This window comes from Ahaetulla prasina, chromosome 2, assembly GCF_028640845.1.
Source record: "Ahaetulla prasina isolate Xishuangbanna chromosome 2, ASM2864084v1, whole genome shotgun sequence".
Taxonomy (NCBI): Eukaryota; Metazoa; Chordata; class Lepidosauria; order Squamata; family Colubridae; genus Ahaetulla; species Ahaetulla prasina.
Genome location: NC_080540.1, coordinates 233,136,746 through 233,162,051, shown reverse-complemented (window position 1 = coordinate 233,162,051; position 25,306 = coordinate 233,136,746). Strand labels below are relative to the sequence as shown.

The window sequence follows — 25,306 nt, the reverse complement described above, 5'->3', positions numbered from 1 at the left end:
ACATTTACCTAAATTTTAATTGTTTTATAAGATTTTATGGAGCTGACTTAAAAGTTTCTAGGCATTCTAAAATACAACTAAGCAAATTAGAGTTATTAACAGAATGTAAAATGTTTTTCATCACCCCAAAAAATCCCCTTTCCTATGAATGAAGTAATTATGATGATGAAAATATTCTTTTTAATCTTTAGATCTATGTTTGTGTACCCTGGCATACCCATTTGTGTGAAAAACATTGTTTTTAAAGAGTCAAACTATTTCCATTAAAAAATTGTAGTGCTGTCTAATAACACAGGTCCGTGCAAACAAGAGAAGGCCCATCTGCGAAATGCAGGCAGCATGCGAAATCATGTTCCCTCCTCTCCGCAGAAAAACCTCTCTACGGAATTAGTCCCTGGTGCCCAAAAGGTTGGGAGCCACTGTAATAAAGGACAGCTTTATAGTCTGTAGTATGTTTTTTCCCCATTCATTTTTATGAATGTTAAAATATTTCAATGCTGCAGCTTTAACAAAAATTAATAATCTTTATAAACTTTGGAATAAAAATATTCACTGTAGATTTTTGCCTCTATCTTTATTTTATTGCTCTGGATCTAGAATATTTCTATTTCTTTAATTTCAAGACATGCTGTACACTGCAACTGTAAATAGCAGCCTGCATTTTCCTCTTTTTTCACTTATAGTTTAATAAACAATGAATTTCAAAATGATAACTTACTGACTTTTATTTCACATGCTTTAGAACACTCTGTTAATTCTCTGACAGTGACCTCAGAAACAAGGATGACTTGCACAGCAAGGAATCACATAACCCCTTACAATTATATTCAATTCAGCAAAATTTAAATGTAGGAACACTTGAAGTATAGCATAAATCTAATTTAAATATAAAATTACTGAGTAAAATGCTTATCACAGCATCATACAAAGTTATAGCCTCATAATGAAGTCAAAGGTATTAATCAGTACCTAAAATATATTGGTACCAATTACTGACCTTGTTCTTTTGTAGACAGTGTTTGCCTGAAGTTTTTATTTGCAGCAGTGCTTTCAGCATTAGCATTTAGAAATACTTCTGCAACAGCAAGCAGAAACTCTACACTAGCACAGAGATAGGTTTCCTCAACAATTGTGTCCACAACAGTGGTGCCATCTCTCCCCTGTTTATAGCTTATATTCACCATGACTTTCTTTTCAGATCCATGTTTCATTTCTACCATTCTGAAAGACAATAATAACTTATAAAACATAATATCAATAATAAAATATGTGTGCATAATCTTAAAGATAGCTCTTAAATCACATAAAATTATGAAATCTGGAAGTATATCCATCTTACTTTTTGCTCTCAGTTTGTAATTCCATAGTTATTTAAATGGCCTTTGAGAAACAAATATGCTTTATGCCATCTTTTAAAGCTTTATATATATCAAAGTTTCCTTTCAGAGTTCTAATCCTCTTACATTTCAAACTGTTATTAAAAAAAAATTTAAAAAATCTATTTTGGCCAAACCTAAAGAGTACTTTGGAATGATGAATATGTTAAGTATATATATATCAGGGGAATTGCTATCACTTTTATGAACCTTTAAAAAACTTTTAATATGTCTACAACCTTCATTTTTCAGGTAGATGTTCCTGGTATTAAACCAATTTTTTAAAAATTCTTTGGGATTATATTATTTGGTTATTTTTGTCTGCTAATTGCCTTGAATTTCACAGGTATGGAAATATAGAATACAACTTGAAACAATTATATATGCACATATATTTATTAAACATTTTTAACAGCCCACATTAAGGCTTAGTCCAGAAGGCAAGTGAGAAATAATAGAGAAAAAAACAAAAATGGCAGATAAGGGGGGGAAAAAAACATAGTTAAACATAGTTCTACTATGAACTGCAGAAAAAACAATTGCTACCAACCTGCCTTCCATTGAGGACCTGTATACTGCACAAGTCAAAAAGAGGGCTGTGAAAATATTTACAGAGCCCTCACATCCTGCACATAAATTGTTTCAACTCCTACCCTCAAAACACTATAGAGCACTGCCCACCAGAACAACTAGACACAAGAACAGTTTTTTCCCGAAGTCCATCACTCTGCTAAACAAATAATTCCCTCAACACTGTCAAACTAGTTACTAAATCTGCACTACTATTAATCTTCTCATCGTTCCCATCACTCATCTCCTTCCACTTATGACTGTAACTTTGTTGCTTGTATCCTTACGACTTATACTGATATTGTTTCCTGATTGCTTAATTGTAGCCTATAACTATCATTAAGTGTTGTATCATTAAGTGTTAAATTTGTACTCTATGATTATCATTAAGTGTTGTAAGTGTTGTACCTTGATGAAGGTATCTTTTCTTTTATGTACACTGAGAGCATATGTACCAAGACAAATTCCTTGTGTGTCCAATCACACTTGGCCAATAAAAAATTCAATTCAATTCAATTCAATTTTTTATATTAATACCATACACTATACTTCTCCATATTCTTCTATCCTTGCAAAACTTTGTCATTTATAGAATATTCATATATCAATTCAAATATTTCCTAAATCTGCTTTCAAGATTCTCATCAACTTCATTTGAACACCACTGATTATGTAGTCACTATTTGTGAGACGGGTGGCATAGCAAGTTAGTAAGGCCCACAAATGTGATTTCCAAATTTTGAAACTAAAAATATGGTTAAATCACTACTTTTTGTATGTACTGAAGCACACATATATCCAAATTGTCCTAAATTGATTTAGGTGGCAGAGGTCCTCTACATATTTAATGGTACTAATTCCCATTATTCGATCTAAACTTCCACTGAGCAAAAATAAGAAATAATTTTTGCCAGTTCATTTATTCTAATAGCCCCACAATAGTGCTCTAAATTTGAAGATCTTCTCAAACAATATTTAAAGTAACATAAGTTTATTTAACCCAAATATTTCTTCCATCTCTACTATATTCTGCCCAAGCAGATCCTCCGGAGGTACGGAGCAGATCCTTCTATCTTCTCTTCAAAAATATATTTCTTTTTATCCAATCCCATTTTTGATATATTGTCCCTTATTTGATTCATAAGTCTTTATTGTCTTTTCTTCTCTTCTTGTTTTATTTGTTGATTTATCTGTTCTGTCTTTTCCTCTGGTATTTCTACTATCTCTTCTATTTCCTGTTTTATGATCTTTATTCATTGTCCCTTGTTGATTTTCTGATTTCCCCACAATGTCATATATTAAGTCTTTTATTTCCCTGTGATTCTTTATCAACCTATCATAAATACTTTGGTGCATCAACACCATTTCTTTTTGAAATCCACTCATTTCCCCCTGATGCAACATCTTGTCTTATTTTGCTAGGTCCAAATATTGCTCAATAGCCTGTCAGTAGTTTGCCATTATCCCAAAGTCTCAATTGTTTATGACCTCAGCTAGTTGAGAAACCATTTGCTCAATCCTAGTGTTGCTCCTCAGGGGAATGCAATAGTTATAGTTCTTTGTGTCCCAGTCAGTCAATTAGTTCTATTTAGGTAATCCAGGAAGATTTCCAAATGTCTCCTTAAGTCCACTCTAAATTCAGTCATAGATCTTGGCATTTAAAAGTCATTTTCTTTAGATGTCTTCCATAATCTCACAGTTAAACCTCCAATATCCATGAAGTAGACAGATACAGAACAGTAGATAGCACAGCAGTCCTCCAGGTGTTATTTATTTCCACTTCCCCCCCCCTTTGTCTTATCAGTACTTCCCAAGGTTGTAGAAGTTTAGTATATATTCCATTCACCAGTAGATGGCGCCTTCATCTTAAATTTCAACGTTGTATAAAATCTGATAAATATTTCAGTTTTTTGCAAATAGTCAATATTTAGACAAATAACTCCAGCATTTTAAAATGCCTTACCAAAACACTGCCAATAAAGTTTAAAAATCCAATTGTTCTATATTTTAAAGATTTTGTGCTCTCCCTTTAGTTCCTTTTTTCCCCGGGTCTATATTTTTTCTCTTTGTAATTATTCACCGCTTTGACAAGCATTTCAAATTTCAAAATCCTCTTTTCCACGGGTTATTTTCTTTGAGGTTAGGTTCTAGGTAAAAAAAGAATCACCTCACCAAGTTCCAATTACTGTTCATTTACACCACTCCACTACATTCTTTGTTTCTTCGGCTGGCCCTGCTTCATGGCATCCATAATGGCTGCCTCTCTTTTTTGTCATTGGATGGGAGGGAATCCCTGGGTCCATCCCTGCAGGGTGCCTCTCTTTTCTTTGTCACCCCTACAGGGTGACTCTAGCCTCTTGGAAGGGCCTCCAATAAGGAGGATTCAGCACGAGTTCACTGAGCTCCGCTCCTCGCATCCAATGTCACTGTGACGTCAAACCAAAAGTCGTAACATAATAAGATTAGATGAAATGAAAAAAAAAATCAGCAAGTATCTGTCTTCCTTCATCAGGAAACTCCACTAGATTTCATCCTTTTCCATGAATGCATGTACTCATATTCCAAGAATCTACATTCTTGATCCAATACCATTAAGCTAGCTAGAACTTCAGATGCAACTATATTAATGTGTAATTTTATTGTGTTTTACACAACTATGAATTTGCACTTACTAATTAAATTCAAATGTTTAGCCTTTTGGAGGGTAAGGAAGAAAAGGTGCCTCCACCACCACCCACTCAACAAGCTGTCCCAAGTATTAGAAGCAGTGAAAACTACACATCTCTTTTATATAAGTAAAAATCATTTGCATGCATTTAAAATATCATTTTTTAATCTCACTTAACATTTGTCAGCACATTTTTTGTTACTGTCAGCACAAATATTCAACATAAACAATTTAAAGTTTTATTCTTTTGGAGGAAAAAATGAGCACCTTGGTGTAGCCTTCTGTAGAGTTTCTCGTTTATCATCTAAGGTGCAGTTTGTTAACTTAACTGAAGCATTCAGTGACCCATCTGATAACATCTTGACAGCAGCAGCGATTAACAGTAATTTAAATTCTGCAAGTTTCAGACTATTATCTCGTTCATCCTTAACGTGGGGCTGTTTTGAAAAGAAAAAAAATCAATACAGTACATTGCTTAATACAGTAAACAAACAATTTACACAAGAAATGTACAAATTTCCTTCCTTCCTTCCTTCCTTCCTTCCTTCCTTCCTTCCTTCCTTCCTTCCTTCCTTCCTTCCTTCCTACCTACCTACCTACCTACCTACCTACCTACCTACCTACCTACCTTCAAGTCAGTCTTGACTTTGACAATTGTTCTGGACAACTCTTTGCAATTTCGTGGAAACTTTTTCAAAATATTCAGTGTTAATATCTAGTGAGTGCCTGGATTGGTCACTGTACTTTTCTTGGAAGGTTCTTTGGAAGTAGTTTTCCACTGACTCCTTCCTAGGACTGAGAGGGGGACTGACCCAAACTCATCAAGCTGGTTTTGTGCCTAAGACAGAACTACAACTCACAGTTTCCAAATTTCCAACTGGGTCCCTTAACTACTGCACCAAACTGGTTCTTCAATTTCTCTTATTAGAGGTTGACTTGTATCAGAAAGGATGTGTGGGGTTGTCTAAGAAGTGCCACGCAGGACAGGGGAGGTGCACAGGGAAGTGGCACAGATCATGAAGGGCACATGGTAATCTACAAGAGATGGTATGTGGTCTGAGAAGAAAAACAGGAAAGGTGGCATGGGTCAAGGAAAATGCACTAGCCGGCAGCACAGGTCAGACAGCACAAGGGAGACTGATATGGGCCACGAAGGATACAAGGGAGTTCGTTTTTCTGTTTCACTCTCCTTCCCTTTCCAGCAAGCAGGTAAATGGCTGCTGCTAGGTGGGGAAGGGTGGGAGAACTGGTAACCTGTCACAGACTGTTGAAAATGAAGATCATGTGACAGCAGCAGCAGCACCTAGTAGCACTGAAACAGCCAAATTTCCCAAATTTCATTCCCAGATTTGGGGTGCACTCTGTAAGTTAGTCCATTTGAGATACATTGATTCAAAATTTGTTGCTTTTATGATGCACCGTTTCATTCTGTTAAGGATCATGAAGAGAGTTTTAGTAGTATACAGATGGCATCTTAAGGATAACAAGGGGAAGCTGTACCTTGTACAAGATTTTTGTATGTGCTTATGTATTTATGTGTACTGTCTATTCTTCTTTTGTAATGGAGTGTTATCTTAAATTCAGGTTGTCTTTCTTTCAACTAAATAAGAGATTTAAAGTAGATTGAATAAACATACAGTCTGTTGTGCTGCATAGGTGGCATTGATGTGAATTAGATAACAAGCACATCAAAAATATGGATTATGTCCAAATAATTTAACTTTTTTAATGAAACAAAATATAAGTACACACATTCTTTTTACTGTTCAAAAGGTACTCATACAGAAGACCAAAACAATAATAAAACTAATTCTTCATTATCCAGCAATTATCATTATAACTTTTTTTTAAATTTCGTTATTAGATTTGAATGGATAAATGCTTGCTCCATTGTGTAAGTATCCATAAAGTAAGATTATGCAATTATAGCAAGCCAGTTGAAAAGTTACAATGACTTAATTTCAAAGTCTGTATTTTCCTTACCTGCTTGGAATGTGGGCTGTACAAAACTAGAGTCAGGGAATCAAACTGAAAGTCTAATTTTAATGTTGTTTTTACTTTAACCAAGGAATGCATTTCCACCACTGCTGACGTCACCACTGTTGCTCCAGCTTTAAACATTAGAGACATGCAAATTAATATATACAAAAGATATATTAAGTATCTAGAAAGTGAAGTTTTTAACCCAGAACATTTTAAAAGAGAAATATTTTTAACTGAATAAATTGTATTAAGTACTATTGCTATGAAAAGCTTTCATCAGAAAAATGGCCTGCAGTATCCAAAGTTGTAAAACTGTGCATCTTAAAACATTCAGATAGTCAGGGATAGTCTGACTGCATGCAAGGAAAATGGGAAGAAGCATGGTAACTCCATTATCCTTTCGCCACTCACCACATGTAAAGGATGACCATCTGTATAGCTGAACTTCTACTATCCATGCAGGCTCCCCAGACGATTGAGGCTGATTGAAAAATCAAGGTCTGTAATCACCTGGAAACCCTCTACGGATAGAAAAGGATCTCTACAACAGATAGTTTCTCTTTATATGTAGAAGGAATAACAAGGTGTTTGGTGCCAACAGCAACTTCTGCTCACAATAAATATGAGAAGAGTATTTTGAATAAACCCTGAAGAGGTTTTTAATCAGGTCTCACTAAATAAATCTACTTCTAAGCATATATATATGCTCTAATATAACTATACAACTCTAAGACAATCACTTCAACCAATATGAATTATTAATTGGTTAAAGAGCAAAACAATTATGTTTTACTAGCAAAAAAGAATTAGTTTAACTTAAAATAAAATACCTCCAGAATGCTGGGAGACACTTGCAGCTCCACTATGAATGCTTAGCACGTCTTTTTTTTCTTGTACAGATGGAGATTCAGAACTATCTCCTAAATTTTCATTCAAAGTTCTCAACATTGTAGTTATATCTGCTTCACTGAGAATCAGCTTTAAGGGAAAAAGCAGGTAATACAAAGCATTATTTTTGCTTGACAACGTTTGAAATTATTACTTACCACTTCCACACTTGAAAAATCATAATTTCTATTTTTAAAATGTATTTACATTTTCAATGTCAATCATTAATTTACAGGAATACTTCAAATATGACTTCGCAATAAAAGTTGTCCTATGAATGTTTTTATGCAGTAAAAAATGATTTCTCCTTTCCTTTTGCCAAAATCCCTCATTTCTCTCATTAGCCCATTAATGTAAAGGCTCCCCTTGCACATATGTGCTAGTCATTCCCAACTCTAGGGGGTGGTGCTCATCTCAGTTTCAAAGCTGAAGAGACAGTGCTGTCCGAAGACGTCTCCGTGATCATGTGGCCAGCATGACTACACATCAAAGGCGCACAGAACACTGTTACCTTCCCAACAAAGGAGGCCCTATTTTTCTACTTGCATTTTTTACGTGCTTTCGAATTGCTAGGTTGGCAGAAGCTGGGACAAATAACGGAAGCTCACCCTGTTACGTGGCACTAGGGATTCGAACCACTGAACTGGCAACCTTTCGATCGACAAGCTGAGCATCTTAGCCACTGAGTCCCCTATTAGCACAGTATCTTTGCTAATATAAACAACTATTTTGTTAACAATTGCCACTGTCTGTACTTTTTGAATTTCATTTTTCTCCGTTCTTACTGTTTACTCCTTAATCCTTAAGTGGGTGTCTTCAGAATATATATGGAATATGTCTACAGGTGCATGTATATACAGATCAGGAGAGTTCTAAATCCACCTCATGATTGGATTGGACTTTAGAATAATACCTTATGCCATGGTTCATGTGTGACCTTTTATTTACTGGCTTATTTACCACTTTTATATGTCAAATCACTCTCAAATGACCGAGAGCAGCTATAGATACGTACAATGATACAAGCATTTACATTTATGAAAAATATTTTTGTTATTGTTTCTATTTTTTGCTTCACTTTCTATCTTTTATATGATGTTTGAATTTATAAAATATGTGTAATATTTTGCATATTATTTGGTTTTATAACCACAACCCAGGGTTTAGTTTTAAGATGGGAAGTCTTATAAATAAACAAACAAGCAAATAAATAAATAAATACAGGCATTGGCAAAAAATAGATTTTAAGACTCAGACTAAATCCTAAAAAAAAAATTAAAAAAAAATGGGTCTGCCCAAAGTCAACCTGGATACAGCACAAGACTTTGTCCCAAAAGTGCTTTTTCAAAGATGCTTCTTGGATAAGAAACAAAATGTTTTCAAGGAAAAACAAAATAAAGTCCAGTTGCCTTTTGAAAAAGCAAAAAGCAGCCATGACCTAGACGACTGAGAATCTCCATAAACAGCACAAAACCTTATTTCCTATTTTTTTTTCTTGCCTTTATGTATTAAGTTGCAAAATATAGCTATGAACATAGTATGAATAACATAGATAAAATATTTGGATTCTATTTGACATTAATCATGTTAAAAGCTACTAGTATGTTTTTAAAATATATTTTAAGAATATCTGTGTTCAAATTGTGCATAGGATCGGTTTTTGGAAACATCTAAATAAAGAACTTACATTAATTGGCTTGAGACGCCCAAATATGTTAATGTCAGGAATTTCATGATACCAAAGAGCAGCTAAATTGCGTTCAACTTTAACTTCAAGATTTAATGGCTGCAGTAGTTGTAATTCATTTTGTAATAACCCACTCATAATATTTGATCTGAAAATAAAAATGGAAAATATGCAAAGTGATGCATTAAATAAAATTAGGAACAGGAAAGCAATTTAAATTAACTACGATTCCCTGTAGAATGAATACATTCTGAAAGGTGTAATCCTATTAGAATGCAAAGTATTATTACAACATTTTACCAAACCATACATTCCTTCAAAATATACAGAATTGGCTTTGTACATGTCAGAAGATGTAAGGATTTTATATGCCTTTTATTTGAAAAAACTTTTGATTTGCTCTCTGGAAGAACAGATAAATAAATTATGGAACTTCACCTTGATGTCTAGCATAACTTTGTATTTAACAAGCAAATCTGACAAAGAATGTAAGCTTATTGGGAAATAATCTTTATATTAGAATCTAATATTAGGATTGTGCCAAAATTAAAATTTGTTCATATATCAACTAATGGCATAACTTATAGCAATGGTGGAATGCATCATTTACTATTTATAATTAACTTTTAATGATTTGAACAATATTAACTTTTTAGTCTAAAGCTCAAGAGAGATACATTTATTTAAAAAAATCATAATAGAGCAAGTTTCTAGTTATATGGTGTTGACATTTATTAGCTTTAAATTTCCCTTTTCTCTGTCCATATTACCATATCTGGACCTGTTTTTAACTACTTATGTTTTTTCAAATATATACTGAAGATCAGCAGTTATAAAAAGAACAAAAATATGTCATTTTTGTCATTAAATAATAAAAAAATACTGCCGAGAATTACATGAAGCAGCTAGAAAGAGGACCAGGCTCGCCGCTTGGTTTTAAGGTTCTTTTGGTTTTGCATTCTTTTCTTGCAACTGAAGTATCTTGGGACTTTTAGCCATAAAGAAAGGAAAACTACATAAAGAGAAGTCTGGACTAGAACAGGAGATTCTTCTTCCTCTTCCCCAAATTCCCCCAATTATTTGCCCTTCAAATCCACTGCAAATTGCTTAACATTTTTTCTATTTTTCTATGCCCCTTGTACCTTGCAGGTTGGTAAGGATATAGCAGAAAACGATAAGAAATTTGGAACTTTCTGGATGGAGAAAGTTTAGTATCCAAGTTACTATTGCCTTAGAATTGTACATATAATTAATGAATTAATTTAATTCTTCAGCATACTTTGGAAAAACTCAATTTAGATTGTAAGAATGATTTTGAATTAATTGCTATACACTAAAGATTCATTATATTCTTCTTGCTTTACTTCAGTACTTGGAAGTCACTGAGGACTGTGGATTTTTCAGACATAAGGGTTCCGAAAGCAAAAATATTACTCTACTGTCAGCAGAAATCTACACTGACTTACAACAATGGATTTTTGTTCTATTATTGTCAACATTTAAATTGAGGAGGCAGGTTGTCAAGGAAAAGGACTTTCAAACAAAATAATCAAGGTTTTTGGAGCTATTTTAATTAATTTGAACTTATAAAATTATTTTGAAAAGGAGAAGAGAAAAAGAATGACTAGGAACAGGGGTGAAATCTAAAAAAATTTGCCACCAGTTCTGTGGGTGTGGCTTGGTGGGCATGGCAGCGGCTGCTGCGGGAGAAGGAAGAAAGTGTCCCCTGTCATGGGCTGGATGCAGGCATCGGGACTCGAGGCGGAGGGGAAGGCAAGGGGTCTGTGGGACCGCTGGGAAGGCAGTGTGGAAGGCAGGCCTCTGGTGGCTCAGACTGCCAAGACAGTCTGTTATTAACACAGCTGCTTGCAATTACTGCAGGTTCAAGTCCCACCAAGTCCCAACTCAGCCTTCTATCCTTTATAAGGTAGGTAAAATGAGGACCCAGATTGTTGACTTTGTATATAATATACAAATGGATGAAGACTATTGCTTAACATAGTGTAAGCCGCCCTGAGTCTTCGAAGAAGGGCGGGATATAAATGCAAATTAAAAAAAAAGCATGGCAGGGCTTCGGGGAAGGGAGTAAGCTGCCCCCCATCCCCACCGCTTTGCTACTTCATCTCTTCCTCCTCGCCAGCAGCATCCACTCTGCCAATCCCCCTGCAAACTTGGCTGATGCTTTCACACCTCCTCGCACTTCCTTTCCTTCCCCCCCCGACCTCCCCACGCACGCGCAGCATCTGGTTCTGCAGTAAGGCAGCTGCGGGAATCGCCAACCCATCGGCGGGCACCGGGAGCCCAGGGGAGGGGGGGAAGCCACACTTACGAGAAGGGGGACTGTCCTCTCTTCTTTATGGAGCTCGACTTTGCTGGACTCTTCTCTGCCCACTCTTAACGCTGCCGACGCCGATGCTGCTGGGAGACCGCATGGATGCAGCTGAATGAGGCTTGCTGTCCTGCCACAATTAATAGAAAGTGCCTAGGATCCGGGCTACGGTCAGGATTGCAATGGCATTAGCCCAGATCCGCCTCATTGCAGGACCTTCAGGCTGCCTGGGAGCTCCGAGTCAGCTGAAAAAAGGTTCAGACCCTCTCTTTTCTCGTCTCCGTCATTCGGCCGTGTCCAGCTGGTCTCCCAGCAGCATCGGCATTGGTAGCGTTAAGAGTGGGCAGAGAAGAGTCTGGCAAAGTCGAGTTCCATAAAGAAGAGAGGACCGTCCCCTTTCTCGTAAGTGCAGCTTTCTGCCCCTGGGCTCCCGGTGCCTGCCGATGGGTTGGCGATTCCTCCGTGACTGCTATACTGCAGAACCAGATGCTGCGTGGGCGTGGGGAGGTTGGTTGGGAAAAAGGAAGTGTGTGCAGGTGTGGAAGCATCGGCTGAGTTTGCGGGGAGATTGGCCAAGTAGATGCTGCTGGCAAGGAGGAAGAGATGGCAAAGCGGGGGAGGGGGGCGCGCATCTTATTTCCTTTCCCGAAGCCCTGCCATGCTTGCTTGCCTTCCACAGGGGCTTCCGCTTGCCTGCCTTCGCAAGCTGGTCACCGGGATGCCGGTAAGGCAGGCAAGCATGGCAGGACTGCGGGCCCTGGATCAGTTCGGGGCCGTGGCCAGCCAGCCATTGCTCCGGGTTTGGCGAACTACCCCAGTCTTTGCTACCTACTCGCCTGATCCGGTCCGATCCAGTATCATTTCACCCCTAACTAGGAAAGTCTGAATTTGATGGAGGTACAGAATTAATTTCTTTCAAAATTACTTTTTGGTAGTTATACAATATAAAGCTGAGGTTGTTAACTATAGCACACCATATCATACTCTTCCAATTAAGTTGCTTAGTTTGAAATTACATTTAGAAAAATTATGAAATCATTTTTACTTACCTGAATAATTTTAGTTCACTCAGCTTCACACAAATACTGTCAAGAACTGGTGGGACACTGTAACGAAGCTTTGTTTTCACAAGCATAAACTCATTTTTTATGGTGATCATACCAAAATCAGCAACTAAAACATCAGTAGATACCGCTGACTGTGGGATTATGACAACAGGTGCTTTAATGTTAATGTCCAGTGCCATTCGGGAACTCTGCTTAGCTAATTCCTTTACACCTGTGGCTGCTTTTTCAGCAGCTTGAACAGTGGCTTCAGTAATTGCTTCCTTTGCCATCTGAAAATTGTTTATAAAAGCCTAGAATTTAAATAAAAACAGTTCAGCAATAAATAAGGATAATAGGCATATTTAATATGCCAGTATTAACCCATATGCTTTCCAAATTATCATTACAGTTATCATCTTCTTCTCACATTTAAGTAATTCAGGAACAAGCATTTTGTTATGTTAAGGAAAAGAGATTTGAAAGAAGTAGGAATGTACACTCCAATCAATCCAAACATTTTTGGACCATATTTTGCAAGTACCAGTTCCTCAATGGTTCCCACAGAAAGCATCTTAAGCACGAGCAGAAGTCTAGGAGAGGCCGCAAACTGCACACTGGTTTTATCTGATGGAATACTAGCCAGTCGATATCTAACCAGAACAGGAGAACCAAAATTCCCAAGCTACTCCATCTTATTTTGGTTGACTCACAGCTGGTTCTTCCCCATCCAGATCCTCACAGCTTCCAGGCACTGGGCCAACAGCTGAACAGTGGCCAGACCACAGCTGGAGATACCTAGCTGAGTATCTGATAATACTGCATGCTATATTGCTGGATGATCTTCTCCAGAAATCTCATATAGATTTAAAGAGGAAAATAAGGCTAGAGCCCTGAAACACTCCACACTGTAGAGGACTTCTCCTCCCCACAACCCTAACTTGAACCAGTCACAGAAGGAAGAGGAGAATCACTACACGACAATACCACCTATTCCCAACAACCCAAACCAATCCTGATGATACCATAGTCAATGATATCAAATACAAATGAGAGGACCAGGAGTGCTTGAATAGATGCTCCACCCACATCCTGAGTTAATAATAATAATAATAATAATAATAATAATAATAATAATAATAATAATAATAATAATAATAATTATTATTATTATTATATTATTATTATTAATAATAATAATAATTATAATAATAATTATAATTATAATTATAATTATAATAATTATTATTATTATTATTTAATTTGTATACCGCCCTTCTCCCGAAGGACTCAGAACTCATTCATAAGCACAAGTAATATTGTTGCAGTACATAGTTTAGTCTTCACCCTGACTGAAAAGGTCCAGATAAACTGCTCTATCCAGGGCACTCTGAAGTTGAGTGCCTACCACTCTCTCAATAACCTTCCATCAAGAGATCCAGTTTGGTGTAATGGTTAAGGCACCAGGCAAGAAACCAGGAGGCACTGATTTCTAATCCTGCCCTAGGCATGAAGGTTGGCTAGGTTACTTTGAGCCAATCATTGTGTTTCAGCCCAACCTAACTCATAGAATTGTAAGGAAAATAGGAGGAGGAAGGAATATTAATTATGTTTGCTGCCTTGAGTTATTTATGTAAAAAAAAATAAAGGTGGGTTAAAAAAGATCTAAAAAAAGAAGGATGGAGACTAGATGAAAGTTGTCCAAGAAACAATGGTCTGTTGAGAAGGGGGCATAGATACTATTCTTTCAAAACAAATGACACCTTACCATCCTGTAATAAACATTACTATTTAGCCAACCATATGCCACCTCCCAGGAGGCCTTATTATACACGATTTCTTGGGCAGTAACTTTATTTAGAAGACAATTACACTTCTTCCATAAACTAACTTTTTTGCATTATTTTGAGGATTCTACTTCAAAGTTGCACACATCAAATAGGAAAATATTCTCTCTTGCTACACCAATCTTAACCTCTGATGTGCATCAGAACCTCTTAAGTGTAGAACTTAATAACATGAAAGTAATATATATAATGCATGTATTGTTTAAATATAATGTAACAAATTATATTTTAAACTGCTCTCAGGGATAATGCTTAGCTGAAAAGTTGTATTAACAATATACAGTTAACAATATACAGTTTAAATAATCTCTTCTATCAATACACAGTTCAATAGAAAATAAACAGGGACTGCTAAAATAAGTTCAGTAGCTTTTTATAGTGTACAGCAAGCAAAACAAATTTACTTTAAAATCATCCAAGCTGTGTGTTAGTTCACAAATATTGGAAGAAATGTTTTGACTTACCAAAATTGCAGAAACAAATTTGTTGACAAAAATAATTTGAATACATCCAACAGTTAAATAAATCTTGCTGTCAACAGCATTCATATTGGTAAAGGAAGCACCATCAGTGGCACATGTGTATGTAATCATTTTTAAACTAAAAACTTCTTTTCCAGTTATATACAGAGCCTTGAAATAAAAACAATTTTCAGTATAAATATTTTAATTTTAAAGAATTATGTATTTATCAAAAATGCCATGAGACAATTCTATGGCTCCCCTTCTATTCATGTAATCCTTCATGTTCATGAAATGGACTTTGATCCAATGAATTAATGGGAAGTTTTAGAAAGAAAATGTATCATCTTCAAACTATACAGCACATATTAAAGGCAGGAAAAAGGATTTTTTTAAAAAAAATATCTGTGGTATGAACTAATTCCTATCTGTACAATATAGGGACTAATCCAGTATATGCACTGTAGTAGTAATTAGATATAGAATGCAAACAATAAAGTTAAACTGAGAGGAGCAATTTGCCTGTAGTCTTTGTTATAAAGTATATTCAAGGGGACTTTCTTATCTGAGAAATTAAATAATTTAAAGCATCTTCTACTAAATCGGGGCAGATAAGTATTTAAAACTACAAATACACTGTTTTCTATAGAGAGCCTAAGGCCTAAAACACAACTGATCTTTGAATTAGTAAATATCAACACATTAAAAGTACATCTGTACCTTTTTATAAAGTGCTGTCACATCACAATCCAAAATAATTATATTTTTTAATTTAGCAGATATTTCAGTTGTTTCTTTCTTCATTATCACTTGGCTATCAAGACCTACATATAATAAAATTATAAATGTCAATAAAGTCTCATTTTCAAAGCTTTTTCTCTACAATCTTGTTTATTTTTACCTTCTATGCTAATTTCTGAGATCCAGCGTTTCTGTTCTCTTATAAAAATACGTAAACAATTCATGTCTACCAAAAGATGGAGATCACAAACATCCTCATGTTTTGATTTTTTTGAACCTGTGGGAAATTAAAAATTACAAATAAACATAACTCCAATAGAAAGTTGAATTTCCTGAGGTGAAATCAATGATAAAATATATCAGGGGAAGTGGGCTATAGACCCTTCTCATCTGACTACAATTAAAAAAACACTAATACAACTAGGAACTTCAAAGAATTACTGTTTATATGTAGGAGGGCATTTGGTCCATCTGTTCTCACTATAAATGAAGATTTTATTTCAGATATAATACAGTTTTTAACAAAGATTTTTTTTAACTGCTTAAAAGGGATAACTTTTCTTAAATAATAAATGTTTTAGCAAGTCATGGATATAATTAATTTTTTAGAGGTATAATTCTCTCCTTATCTCGTTTCATCAACAAAATCCAAAATTGTTTTCAGATGGACACTTGGAACATAAAAATACCTATTAGTCAGCAGCTTTAAAATTATCTTGAGTGATTTAGAAATGGAAACTATTAATCCTGAAATAATCTCTTCACCCAGAATGTGAAATAAGGCTGAAATACAAGAAGAAATACAAAGTTTGATATCGAAAAGCCTTACTAAATTGGGCTTCCGGTTGGCTCCACCTTTCTTGCTGGGTGCCTAATTTAAGGCACTCCGCACTGGATATCGTAAAAGCCGGTGAAAACAGCGAAAAACAGCTGTTCCCGGCTTCAATTTCTCCCTCTGGTTGAAAGAGAGAGAAAGAGCATGGGGGAAGAGTGGTAGATTCCCCTAGGGGCTTTGTTTTTGTTATGCAAAGTCCTGAAAGGTTGAATCCCATTGAATCCTCCTTTAATCTCCAGTATTCAGTGCGCTCCTGCAAAAGCAGGAAAAGAGGAAGGTGTCCACCTCTGCTCTATTGATTTCTTTTTGTGGATTCCTACATGCAGGCGGAAGAAGCATGAGTGAACAATTATTGGATTGCAAGTATTTTTGATTTCCTGACTTCCACCTTTTAAAAAGAGAAACTTTTTCCCCCTTGCTTTAACTGATTGTTTAAAATGGCGTTTGAGAGGAAGTGAAAGTACAGCGAAGTAAAGTGGAAAGGAGCAAGCTGCGTAACTAAGAAGTTAAGAAGCTAGGAAATACTATTTGTGGATACTTAAAGGAAAAATCGTGTTTATTTGCTGAGAAAGTGAAACTGAATGGAGATTTTATCTTATTGTGCTGGACTGTGGACTGTTGGATTATATTAGTTTGTTTAAGTATTTCATAACGGGATTCTCAGCAAGAACTTTGCCATGGAGGTTCTTTCAGAAGAATGGATTTGTGACTTTATACAGGATTATACAGAAAGAATGTATTTAATTATTCAAAAATACGAATTGATAAAAAATGGGGATGTTTTGGATGAGAGCTTGGAGGAAATTAACCAGTGTAATCAGTACTTGGAATATGGAATGGAGGCGCAAGCAAAAACGGATAAAAATGAAGATATGGTCATGAATAATCAAAATGATGCACAGAGGTTTTTTCCAAAAAGCTAGATGAAATGCCTGAATCTGTGTTACAAGAGGCTGCCTCCCGAACTGGAAAAATTCACAGGATTAATGCTTTTCAAGAGTTTTCTTTCCGGATTGATGGAATATATGGCAGTAATTTGTGGATTGTTGGACATAAGGAACTAGTAGGAAATATTGTGATTGACTTTTTAAAAGGAGTAATGAAGGAAAGACAGAGACTAACGCATCAAAAAAAATGGCAAGAGATAAAAGTATTATTCTGGAAAGAAGGTTTTTTTGAAATATTAACAGACAAAAATATTAGCGTTCCTGAAAGATTAAAGATCTGGAAGAAATGGGTTGATTATATGTTTCACATCTATCATAAAAGACTAAATATTTGGATTTATATTGGATTTTGATGAGGAAGGACTAAAGTTGAACAGATACTGTAATTTCTTGTATTGAAATTATATAATGTGTTGTATTGAATTGCAAATAGAATATTTTTGAAAGATCTTACGTAAGAAAGATTTGGGGGGGAAATTATATGGTTATAGAAACTATAAGGGAGATATTTTCTGAATTGGATTGGATTTTTATGTATTAGCTGGTTTTAAATACTTTAGGATTAATTTGTTTTATTGATTTATATATTTTATTACTGTTAATTGTTAATATTTTTTTTTTGAAGGATTTTGGTTAAGTAAGGAGGAAGTCAGAGTTAGAGGGGGGAAATTGGTATAATATTTTTGGGGAAAATTTTTTTTTTAGTATGTGTTTATTTTATTTTTAACTATACCTTGTGTTTGTTCCTGGAAGTCAGGGGGGAGGGGGGAGGGGGGTTTGTGAAGGGAGAGGGGAGGAGGGCTGGGGGAAAGGGGGAAAAAAATTGTAAAACTTTTTGAATAAAAAAAAAGAAAAGCCTTACTAAATTTCTTAAGAACTTCTTTTTTTCCTTCTTTTTCCTGGACAATTTCTACTGTAGTAGCCTCTTGAGGTGGAAGGAGATTATTTAGAAAATTCATTGTACTCAGAAGTGCTTCTGTATGCAAATGAATATCTATAGAAGAAAAAGTCACCTAAAGAACAAATGCATTTTATTAATATGTTTTAAAAGCACCTTCTGAGATGTAGCAATTATATAAATAGAAACCATTATTACCTTTATCAGCTGTAGAACGTTCTGGTAAGTATGCTTCAGTTCTGGAGCATTAATATCTGCCTATACTCAAAAACATGACATTTTAAATTAGAACATAGCTGCAACAGAACTCTACAGATAGGAGATCTATAATCAATTCTCAGTATTTGCTTTGGTAATTACCACACCTTTGGAATAGCCACCTCCACCTACTGACATTGCTGTTTATCTATTACACAATGATAAACCCATCCTTCATAAATGTGCTTAATACTAATTTGAATACATTTATTCCTGAACAATTAAATAATTTAAACAATTATTTAAACATTAAATAATTTAAATGTCCACAGAAAGTTTAAGGGGAAAAAATTGAATCCTTTCTTACCTTGATGTACTCAATGGATAGAAGATCTTCCACTGAATTATCCAGAGTTGAAATAATATAAACAGGCTGGTCTTTATTATCTAATTAAAGAAACAGTAAGAAAAATTAAAAATCATACTGCGAAACAAATGAATTGGGAGGAAATACAAAAAGCCCTCGAGTTACAACAGCCTTGGTAAAAGCAACTTACGACCGGTCCTTGAAGTTATGACTATTGCAGCACCCTGCCATAGTGTGATCACAATCAGGTGCTTAGCAAACAGCTCCTACCGTGTTTCCCTGAAAATAAGACAGGGTCTTATTTTCTTTTGACCCCCGAAATATAGCCTTAGTCTTATTATTGGGGGGGGGGGGATGTCTTATTATTTTTCAGGTGCAGGAGAACCCTAAACATCGGCCTGCTGCAGGGGGACTGGTGCCAGAGTGCCAACCAGCTGCTTTGCTGGTGCTGCTCAGGCCGCTGCCTCCAGCAATCGTGGCAGCTTTTCATTTGCCTCCCGTGCAAACAACACAAGGTGAGGAGGCGAGGGGCGGCGAACGGGGGAAACATGCCCGTCCCCCCCCCGCCTTTGCCGCCTGCCATCCACCTGGAATGGCCTTGCGGAAGCCGCTCCTACAAACTGTAGCCCCTTTTCTTAGTGGCAGCCGCAAAGAGCGGCCGCAAACAAACTCTTGCCAGCCCTAGCCCGGCGACCTGGTGGGAGGGGTACTGGTGCCGAATCTCCAAGCAGTGGCCGGTGTGGGCTGTCTGCGCAGCCATGAAGTGGGATCGGCGTGGCTGGTTCTTGCCCACAGCATTGCCAGTGAGGATCAGGTCAGAGCCCCTGCCGCCTGAGATCAGCAGGCCAGATTTGGTGAGCCGGATGCTGCCACTCAGGAGAACAGAGAGAGGAGGCGCTGTGAGAGAGCCTATTTCTGATGTTTTTCTCCTCCTGGGCGGTAGCAGCATGATCAGCTCCCTGAATCAGGCTTGCTGATCTTGGCCCACAAGGGGGAGTGGCAGGTGGGGAGGGGTGGGGAGGCAGAGAAATGAGAATTCTGCCGCTTGCCCAAACCCCAGATCTCCTGCCACTGGGTGCGCAAGGTACGGTTTGCAGGAGTGGCTTCCGTGAGGCCGTTCCAGGTGGATGGCAGGTGCACATGGGGCATGTTCCCCCACCTTCATCCCCCCCATCTTGCCTCACCTCATGCTGTTTGCACAGCAGCTGCGCATGCGTATAAGTATTGGGGGGGGCTTATTTTGGGGGGGCTTATTATAGTGCGTGTGCTCGAAAGCCTAATTGGGCTTATTATCCAGACATGTCTTATTTTTGGGAAAACATGGTATTCACAATGTTGCAGTCTCTTGCAATCACATGTTTGCAATATGCAACCTTCCCAGCTGGCTTCTGACAAGCAAAGTCAATTTGGGAAGCTGGATATGTTTAATGACCATCAAAAAAAATGGTCATAAGATCAAGTTTGATCACAATGATGACTCATTCTATGACTGCATTGACTTTTGCCATTTGATCTGTATTGACAGATCAATGACTACCTGGATAATCAAAAGCTATACAAAATAACAGAATAATTTAAGCTTAATTAATTAATTATAATAAAAGCAAAATTAATTATATTGAACAAAGAAATTCATGAATAACATCTGTAAAGCATTACTTAGATTGCCAATGAATAGTCCTTGCCCTATGATCAAAATTGGGATCTGAATATGATGGGGACCTAAGCAATGATATTGGTAAGAGTTGTGCCTGATTTTATGACCTCTTTTGTCGCATTCATTAAAATTACTAAAAAAATCTGGCTTTCCCTATTGCTGAAAGTCCCCCCCCCACACCTTTGATAGTCACAAATGATCACAGAACCCAGGACAACTACAACTATCATAAATACACGCCAGTTGCCAAGTGTTCAAATTTTGTCACACAACTATGGGGATTACTGCAATGGTTGTAAGTGCAAGGATCAGTCGTTAAGGTAATTTTTTCAATGATGATATTATCTTTGAATGGTTGTTAACTCAAAGACTACCTGTATTATAGTTTCATGAAAGGAACCTACCTAAAGAGAGTAATATCAATTGAAACTTTATCATGCAATTACTAATATTTCTACTGTTTTATTTATTTATTAAATTTATATGTCACCCATCTCACTATCATAGTTACAGTGGCTTATAGTATAATAAAAAGTTAATACAAAGCAATTAAAAATTTAAAAAGATTAAATAACTAAGGTAATAATAATATCAAAGGTCCGTTCCTTCTTGTTTGCTTTATTTTGTCTTTGACCATAAAATTAAATAAACTATTGTTAAAATAACAGTGCAAAGATATTGTTTATATCTGTAAACAAACAAAAGCTAGACTAATTTAATCTAATACAACAGTCTTTGTTCAGTGATCACTCATTCAGTGACCATTCAAAGTTACAATGACATTTAATGGGGCACTTAGATAAGAATAGACTTTTGCTGGAAGTCTTCACTAAATTTTTCTCTCGTTTAACTAAAATAAAAGTAGAGCAAATTACCATTTTAATGAACTGTTATTTAAAAAAATAGTAGCTTCAATTTGCTCATTTAAAATAATATATATTACTTACCTATATATTCTGGACACATTAAGCAAATTTCTCTAAGAAAAGCAGTAGCAGTCATGTCATATGTTCTGAGCTTAAGTTCAGTGCCTAATTTTAAAATTTCCAACCGAAGAATTGGCTTTTCAATATCTTCTGCAAGACGACACACCTGAACGAACACCTATTTATTTAAAAAAGATAGGGTGGTTAACCTAATTTTCAATAAGCTTAGGATGGAGAGATATCATAGGGCTAGAAATAACTTTCAAGGTCTTCTAGACAATCATTTGCCTTTTAATAGTTAAAGCAGCCTTTCACTTTTTAAAGTTATAAAATGATTAATTTATAAAGTAAGCATAAATCACCTTGAGTTACTTGTAAAATAATAAAGGCAGGGAAAAAAAATCTAATAAATGAATAAAATATAGTTTTTGAATTTGGGGAATGATACATTTTTAGTACATAGCAATAGAAGGAAAAAACAGAATACAGTTATTCCTTGACTTACAAAAGTTCGTTTAGTGACCGTTCAAAGTTACAATGGCATCGAAAAAAGTGACTTATGACCATTTTTGACTCTTGAGGGGCGTGGCCAACGTCACAAGCGAGACAGTCGCACACCCCAGTAGCTCCAGGGTGTATGCCGAAATCCCCCCCAATATCTGGGTCCGTCTTGGACCATAGCTGCCTTGAAGGGACAGCGAAGAATGGGGCAGCCGCCGGAGCGAACAGGGAGACTGCAAACTCCCTGCAGCTCCGGGTTTTTTTCCCCCCGACCCAGCAGGGAGGAATGCAGCCACCATCAGCTGCAACAAAGTCGGGACGGCCATAAGATCGGGCAGGAGGACGAAGCACAAAGAGAAACAGATTATTGAAGTCAGGTGAGTTGTCACCAGCTCACTAAGAAACTTTATTTTAAAATTTGCACAAGCTTTAAAAAAATATTAAAGTAGCGGCTAAACTTACTGGAAAGTGAAAGTGGAAAGAATCAATTTAAAGAATACCCAAACTCTGAAAAGTGAGGGCTTGGAACGGAAGTTAAGAACCCTAATTAAATAAGAAAAGAAAACAAATACCTTTTAATTAAGCAATTGTTTTGAGATCCCTGGAAGTTTTGATGGACTATCTAGGACACAAAAGAAATAAGAAAAAGGAGCTAAAAGGAATATTGTACTGATTTTAATGGAATATCTCAAATCCCTCTATCCTCTGTAATTTGGGGCTAGAAGAAATTTAAAGAAATTATTGAAAAGGGATAAGAATTTGGAAAAGACAAACAAGATGAGACAAAGGGAAGGCGTGGTTTATCACTACAGAAATAAAATGGATACTGTGTTAATTGTGACTGTAAATTAAAAGAAGATATTTAAAGACAGAGGAAAAATGAAAGAAAGAAATTGTCTCTCTGAGTCTAAGATAATTATAATGTGATTTTATGATGCATTCAAGAAAAGATTTTGGATTTGGAAAATTGACCTTCGCGATCTAAAACATCTAAGAATAAGAAGAAACAATCGTCACCTAAAATGGCTATTTAGTTACTTGTGGTTTTTAATTGTATCAAAGAGTGACATCTAGAGGCAGAGGAAGAATGTAAAAGTCGAACAGCTTTCGTTTTATGACTATTCCCACGAATATGGCTATGTTTGTGTGATTGTATAACATCCTGGATGGCTGCCCTTGGTTTATAGAATTAAGAGAGAATTTTGTTATCTAAGCAAGAACACAAGTGACAATTATGGAACACAAGATTTTGGACAAGAAAGTTGGTTTTTATGAAAATACTTAAGAACAAGAAGAAATTAAATTGTTATTTAAAATGTTTAACTTGTTACTTGTGACCTGCAATTGTATTAAAGAATGATTACTAGAGGCAGAGGAAGAATGCAAGAGTCAAATAGTTTTTGTGATCTCAGGACTATTCCCATGAAAATGGATCTGTTGGTGTGATTGCACGACATTTTTAGGAAAGGATCTTGAAAGGCTGTTTTTAGATTTATATTAAGGAATTAAGTAGAGAATTTTAACATTTATGTAAGAATACAAGTGACAATTATAGAATAATTATCAATGATGTTTTGGGGAATGGAGGGAAAGATTGCAGAATAAACTGGAAAGAGAGGGAAATGAGTGTTATTATATAGAGGAAAAATGTTATTTCTTTTGCTTTTAAGAATATGTAAGGGAATTTAAATGGTTAGTGATAAAAACTTCCAAGGGAACAGCTGAACACAATAAAGGAAATTATTGGGGAAAATAAGAAGCAATTACCCTTTTAAGTTTTTTTTAATTGAAAATTGATTATATGAAAACTTCTTAAATATATGTTATTTAGAGGCAGAGGAAGATGATAAGAGGGAATAGTCTTTGTGAGTTCAGGACTACTCCTAAGTAAGATGGAAATTGTCTATGTGATTGCTGGGCAGCTTTAAGAAAGGGTTTTTAAATGGTCTGACCTCTGATTAAAGTAATACAGAAATATGTCTAGATTTGTGAAACTCAAGAAATTAACAGAAGAATTATTAATGATGCTTTGGGAAATTAAATATGGGGACTAGACTTCATTTAAATATTTTTCAGAATGGGACTGAATGGGAATAGAATTTTTTATTAGATACGTGCAAACAACATAATTTTAAAAAGGAGAAGAAAATATACTGTATAGACTACAATGCAGGGTGAAATTTGAAATATGTTTAAGGATGTACCTGACTGATAATCTATTCACAATGATTCTTTTTTAATTATTATGCTTATAAAAAATAAAAAACTTTTTTCAAAAAAAGAAAAAGAAAAAAGTGACTTATGACCATTTTTTACACAACCGTTGCAGCATCCCCATAGTCACTTGTTCAAAATTCAGATGCTTGACAACTGACTCATATTTATTTCCTGGGGTCATGTGATCCCCTTTCATGACCTTCCGACAAGCAGAATCAATGATCAAGCCAGATTCATTTAACAGCTATGTTGCTGACAACTGCAATGATTCACTTAACTATGGCACAAAAGGTCATAAAATGGACCAAAATTCATTTAACAAATGTTTCATTTAGCAACAATAATTTGGGGCTCAATTGTGGTCATAATTCTAGGTATTTCTATAAGTAATTATTTTTTCACAAAAAGTTATGCCAATAATTCTAAAGTTGTCAAAAGCCTATGATTAATTTCATTGGTTATTAACTCAGTTAAATGAAAACTACATCTTCTTTTACCCTAAAGTAACACAATGTAATGAAGTGCTTGTTTCAATCAAAAGAAAGTATTTTTTCCTCCACTGAAATAATAAAATACAATTATGTAGTTGTCTGTCACAATAAATTCTTTGTACATTCTCCCAAACTGACTATATAATTCTTACTACCCAATGCAAGGTCACTGCTACAATCAGTTGATAAAAAAGTAAACTAAGTTTTTGTCCAAGGAAATGTGACTGAATACTGGTTGCTTTGCTTCCCCCCCCCCCCCCGGTCTCTCATGCTGTATTCTTCATTTATATGTAGTTGTGGATCATTTTCCTCAATAAATAAAAGCACAAGTATACTATATTTGATTCATTTGTCAGAATTGGATTCTCTTTATCTTATTTTAGTACTTGTGTAGAAAACATATCATTTATGCAAAAACATTGAAAATTCATGTAAGTTCATACATATAATATATGTATTTAATGTATGTAATTAATATATGTAATTAATGTATGTAATTATATATTTCTGAATTAAACATTCAAATTTTGGATTTTTTAAGATTTAAACTGTAAAGATGGTTATGTCCAGGCAGCTATGAAATGTGTTTTTACTGGTTATAGTGTTATTAGATTCATTGGAGAAAGATGCTGAAAATAAAAAGATGCCATCACTTATAGTGTATTAAAATTCAACT

At 35.6% G+C, this 25,306-nt stretch overlaps 1 protein-coding gene across 1 annotated transcript in view; it reads right to left on the bottom strand.

The window, feature by feature from the left end:
• VPS13A (vacuolar protein sorting 13 homolog A) overlaps window positions 1–25,306 on the bottom strand; it is a 121,452-nt gene that overhangs the window by 55,835 nt on the left and 40,311 nt on the right. The window contains exons 26-38 of the mRNA XM_058165989.1: window positions 21,443–21,599; window positions 18,839–18,918; window positions 18,472–18,531; window positions 18,238–18,388; window positions 15,754–15,870; window positions 15,573–15,676; window positions 14,856–15,023; window positions 12,551–12,858; window positions 9,173–9,320; window positions 7,428–7,575; window positions 6,598–6,725; window positions 4,882–5,051; window positions 998–1,221 (exon numbers count right to left, since the gene is read on the bottom strand). Of these exons, the coding sequence (XP_058021972.1) occupies window positions 998–1,221; window positions 4,882–5,051; window positions 6,598–6,725; window positions 7,428–7,575; window positions 9,173–9,320; window positions 12,551–12,858; window positions 14,856–15,023; window positions 15,573–15,676; window positions 15,754–15,870; window positions 18,238–18,388; window positions 18,472–18,531; window positions 18,839–18,918; window positions 21,443–21,599 (1,963 nt within the window). The remainder of the gene's footprint in view (window positions 1–997; window positions 1,222–4,881; window positions 5,052–6,597; window positions 6,726–7,427; window positions 7,576–9,172; window positions 9,321–12,550; window positions 12,859–14,855; window positions 15,024–15,572; window positions 15,677–15,753; window positions 15,871–18,237; window positions 18,389–18,471; window positions 18,532–18,838; window positions 18,919–21,442; window positions 21,600–25,306) is intronic.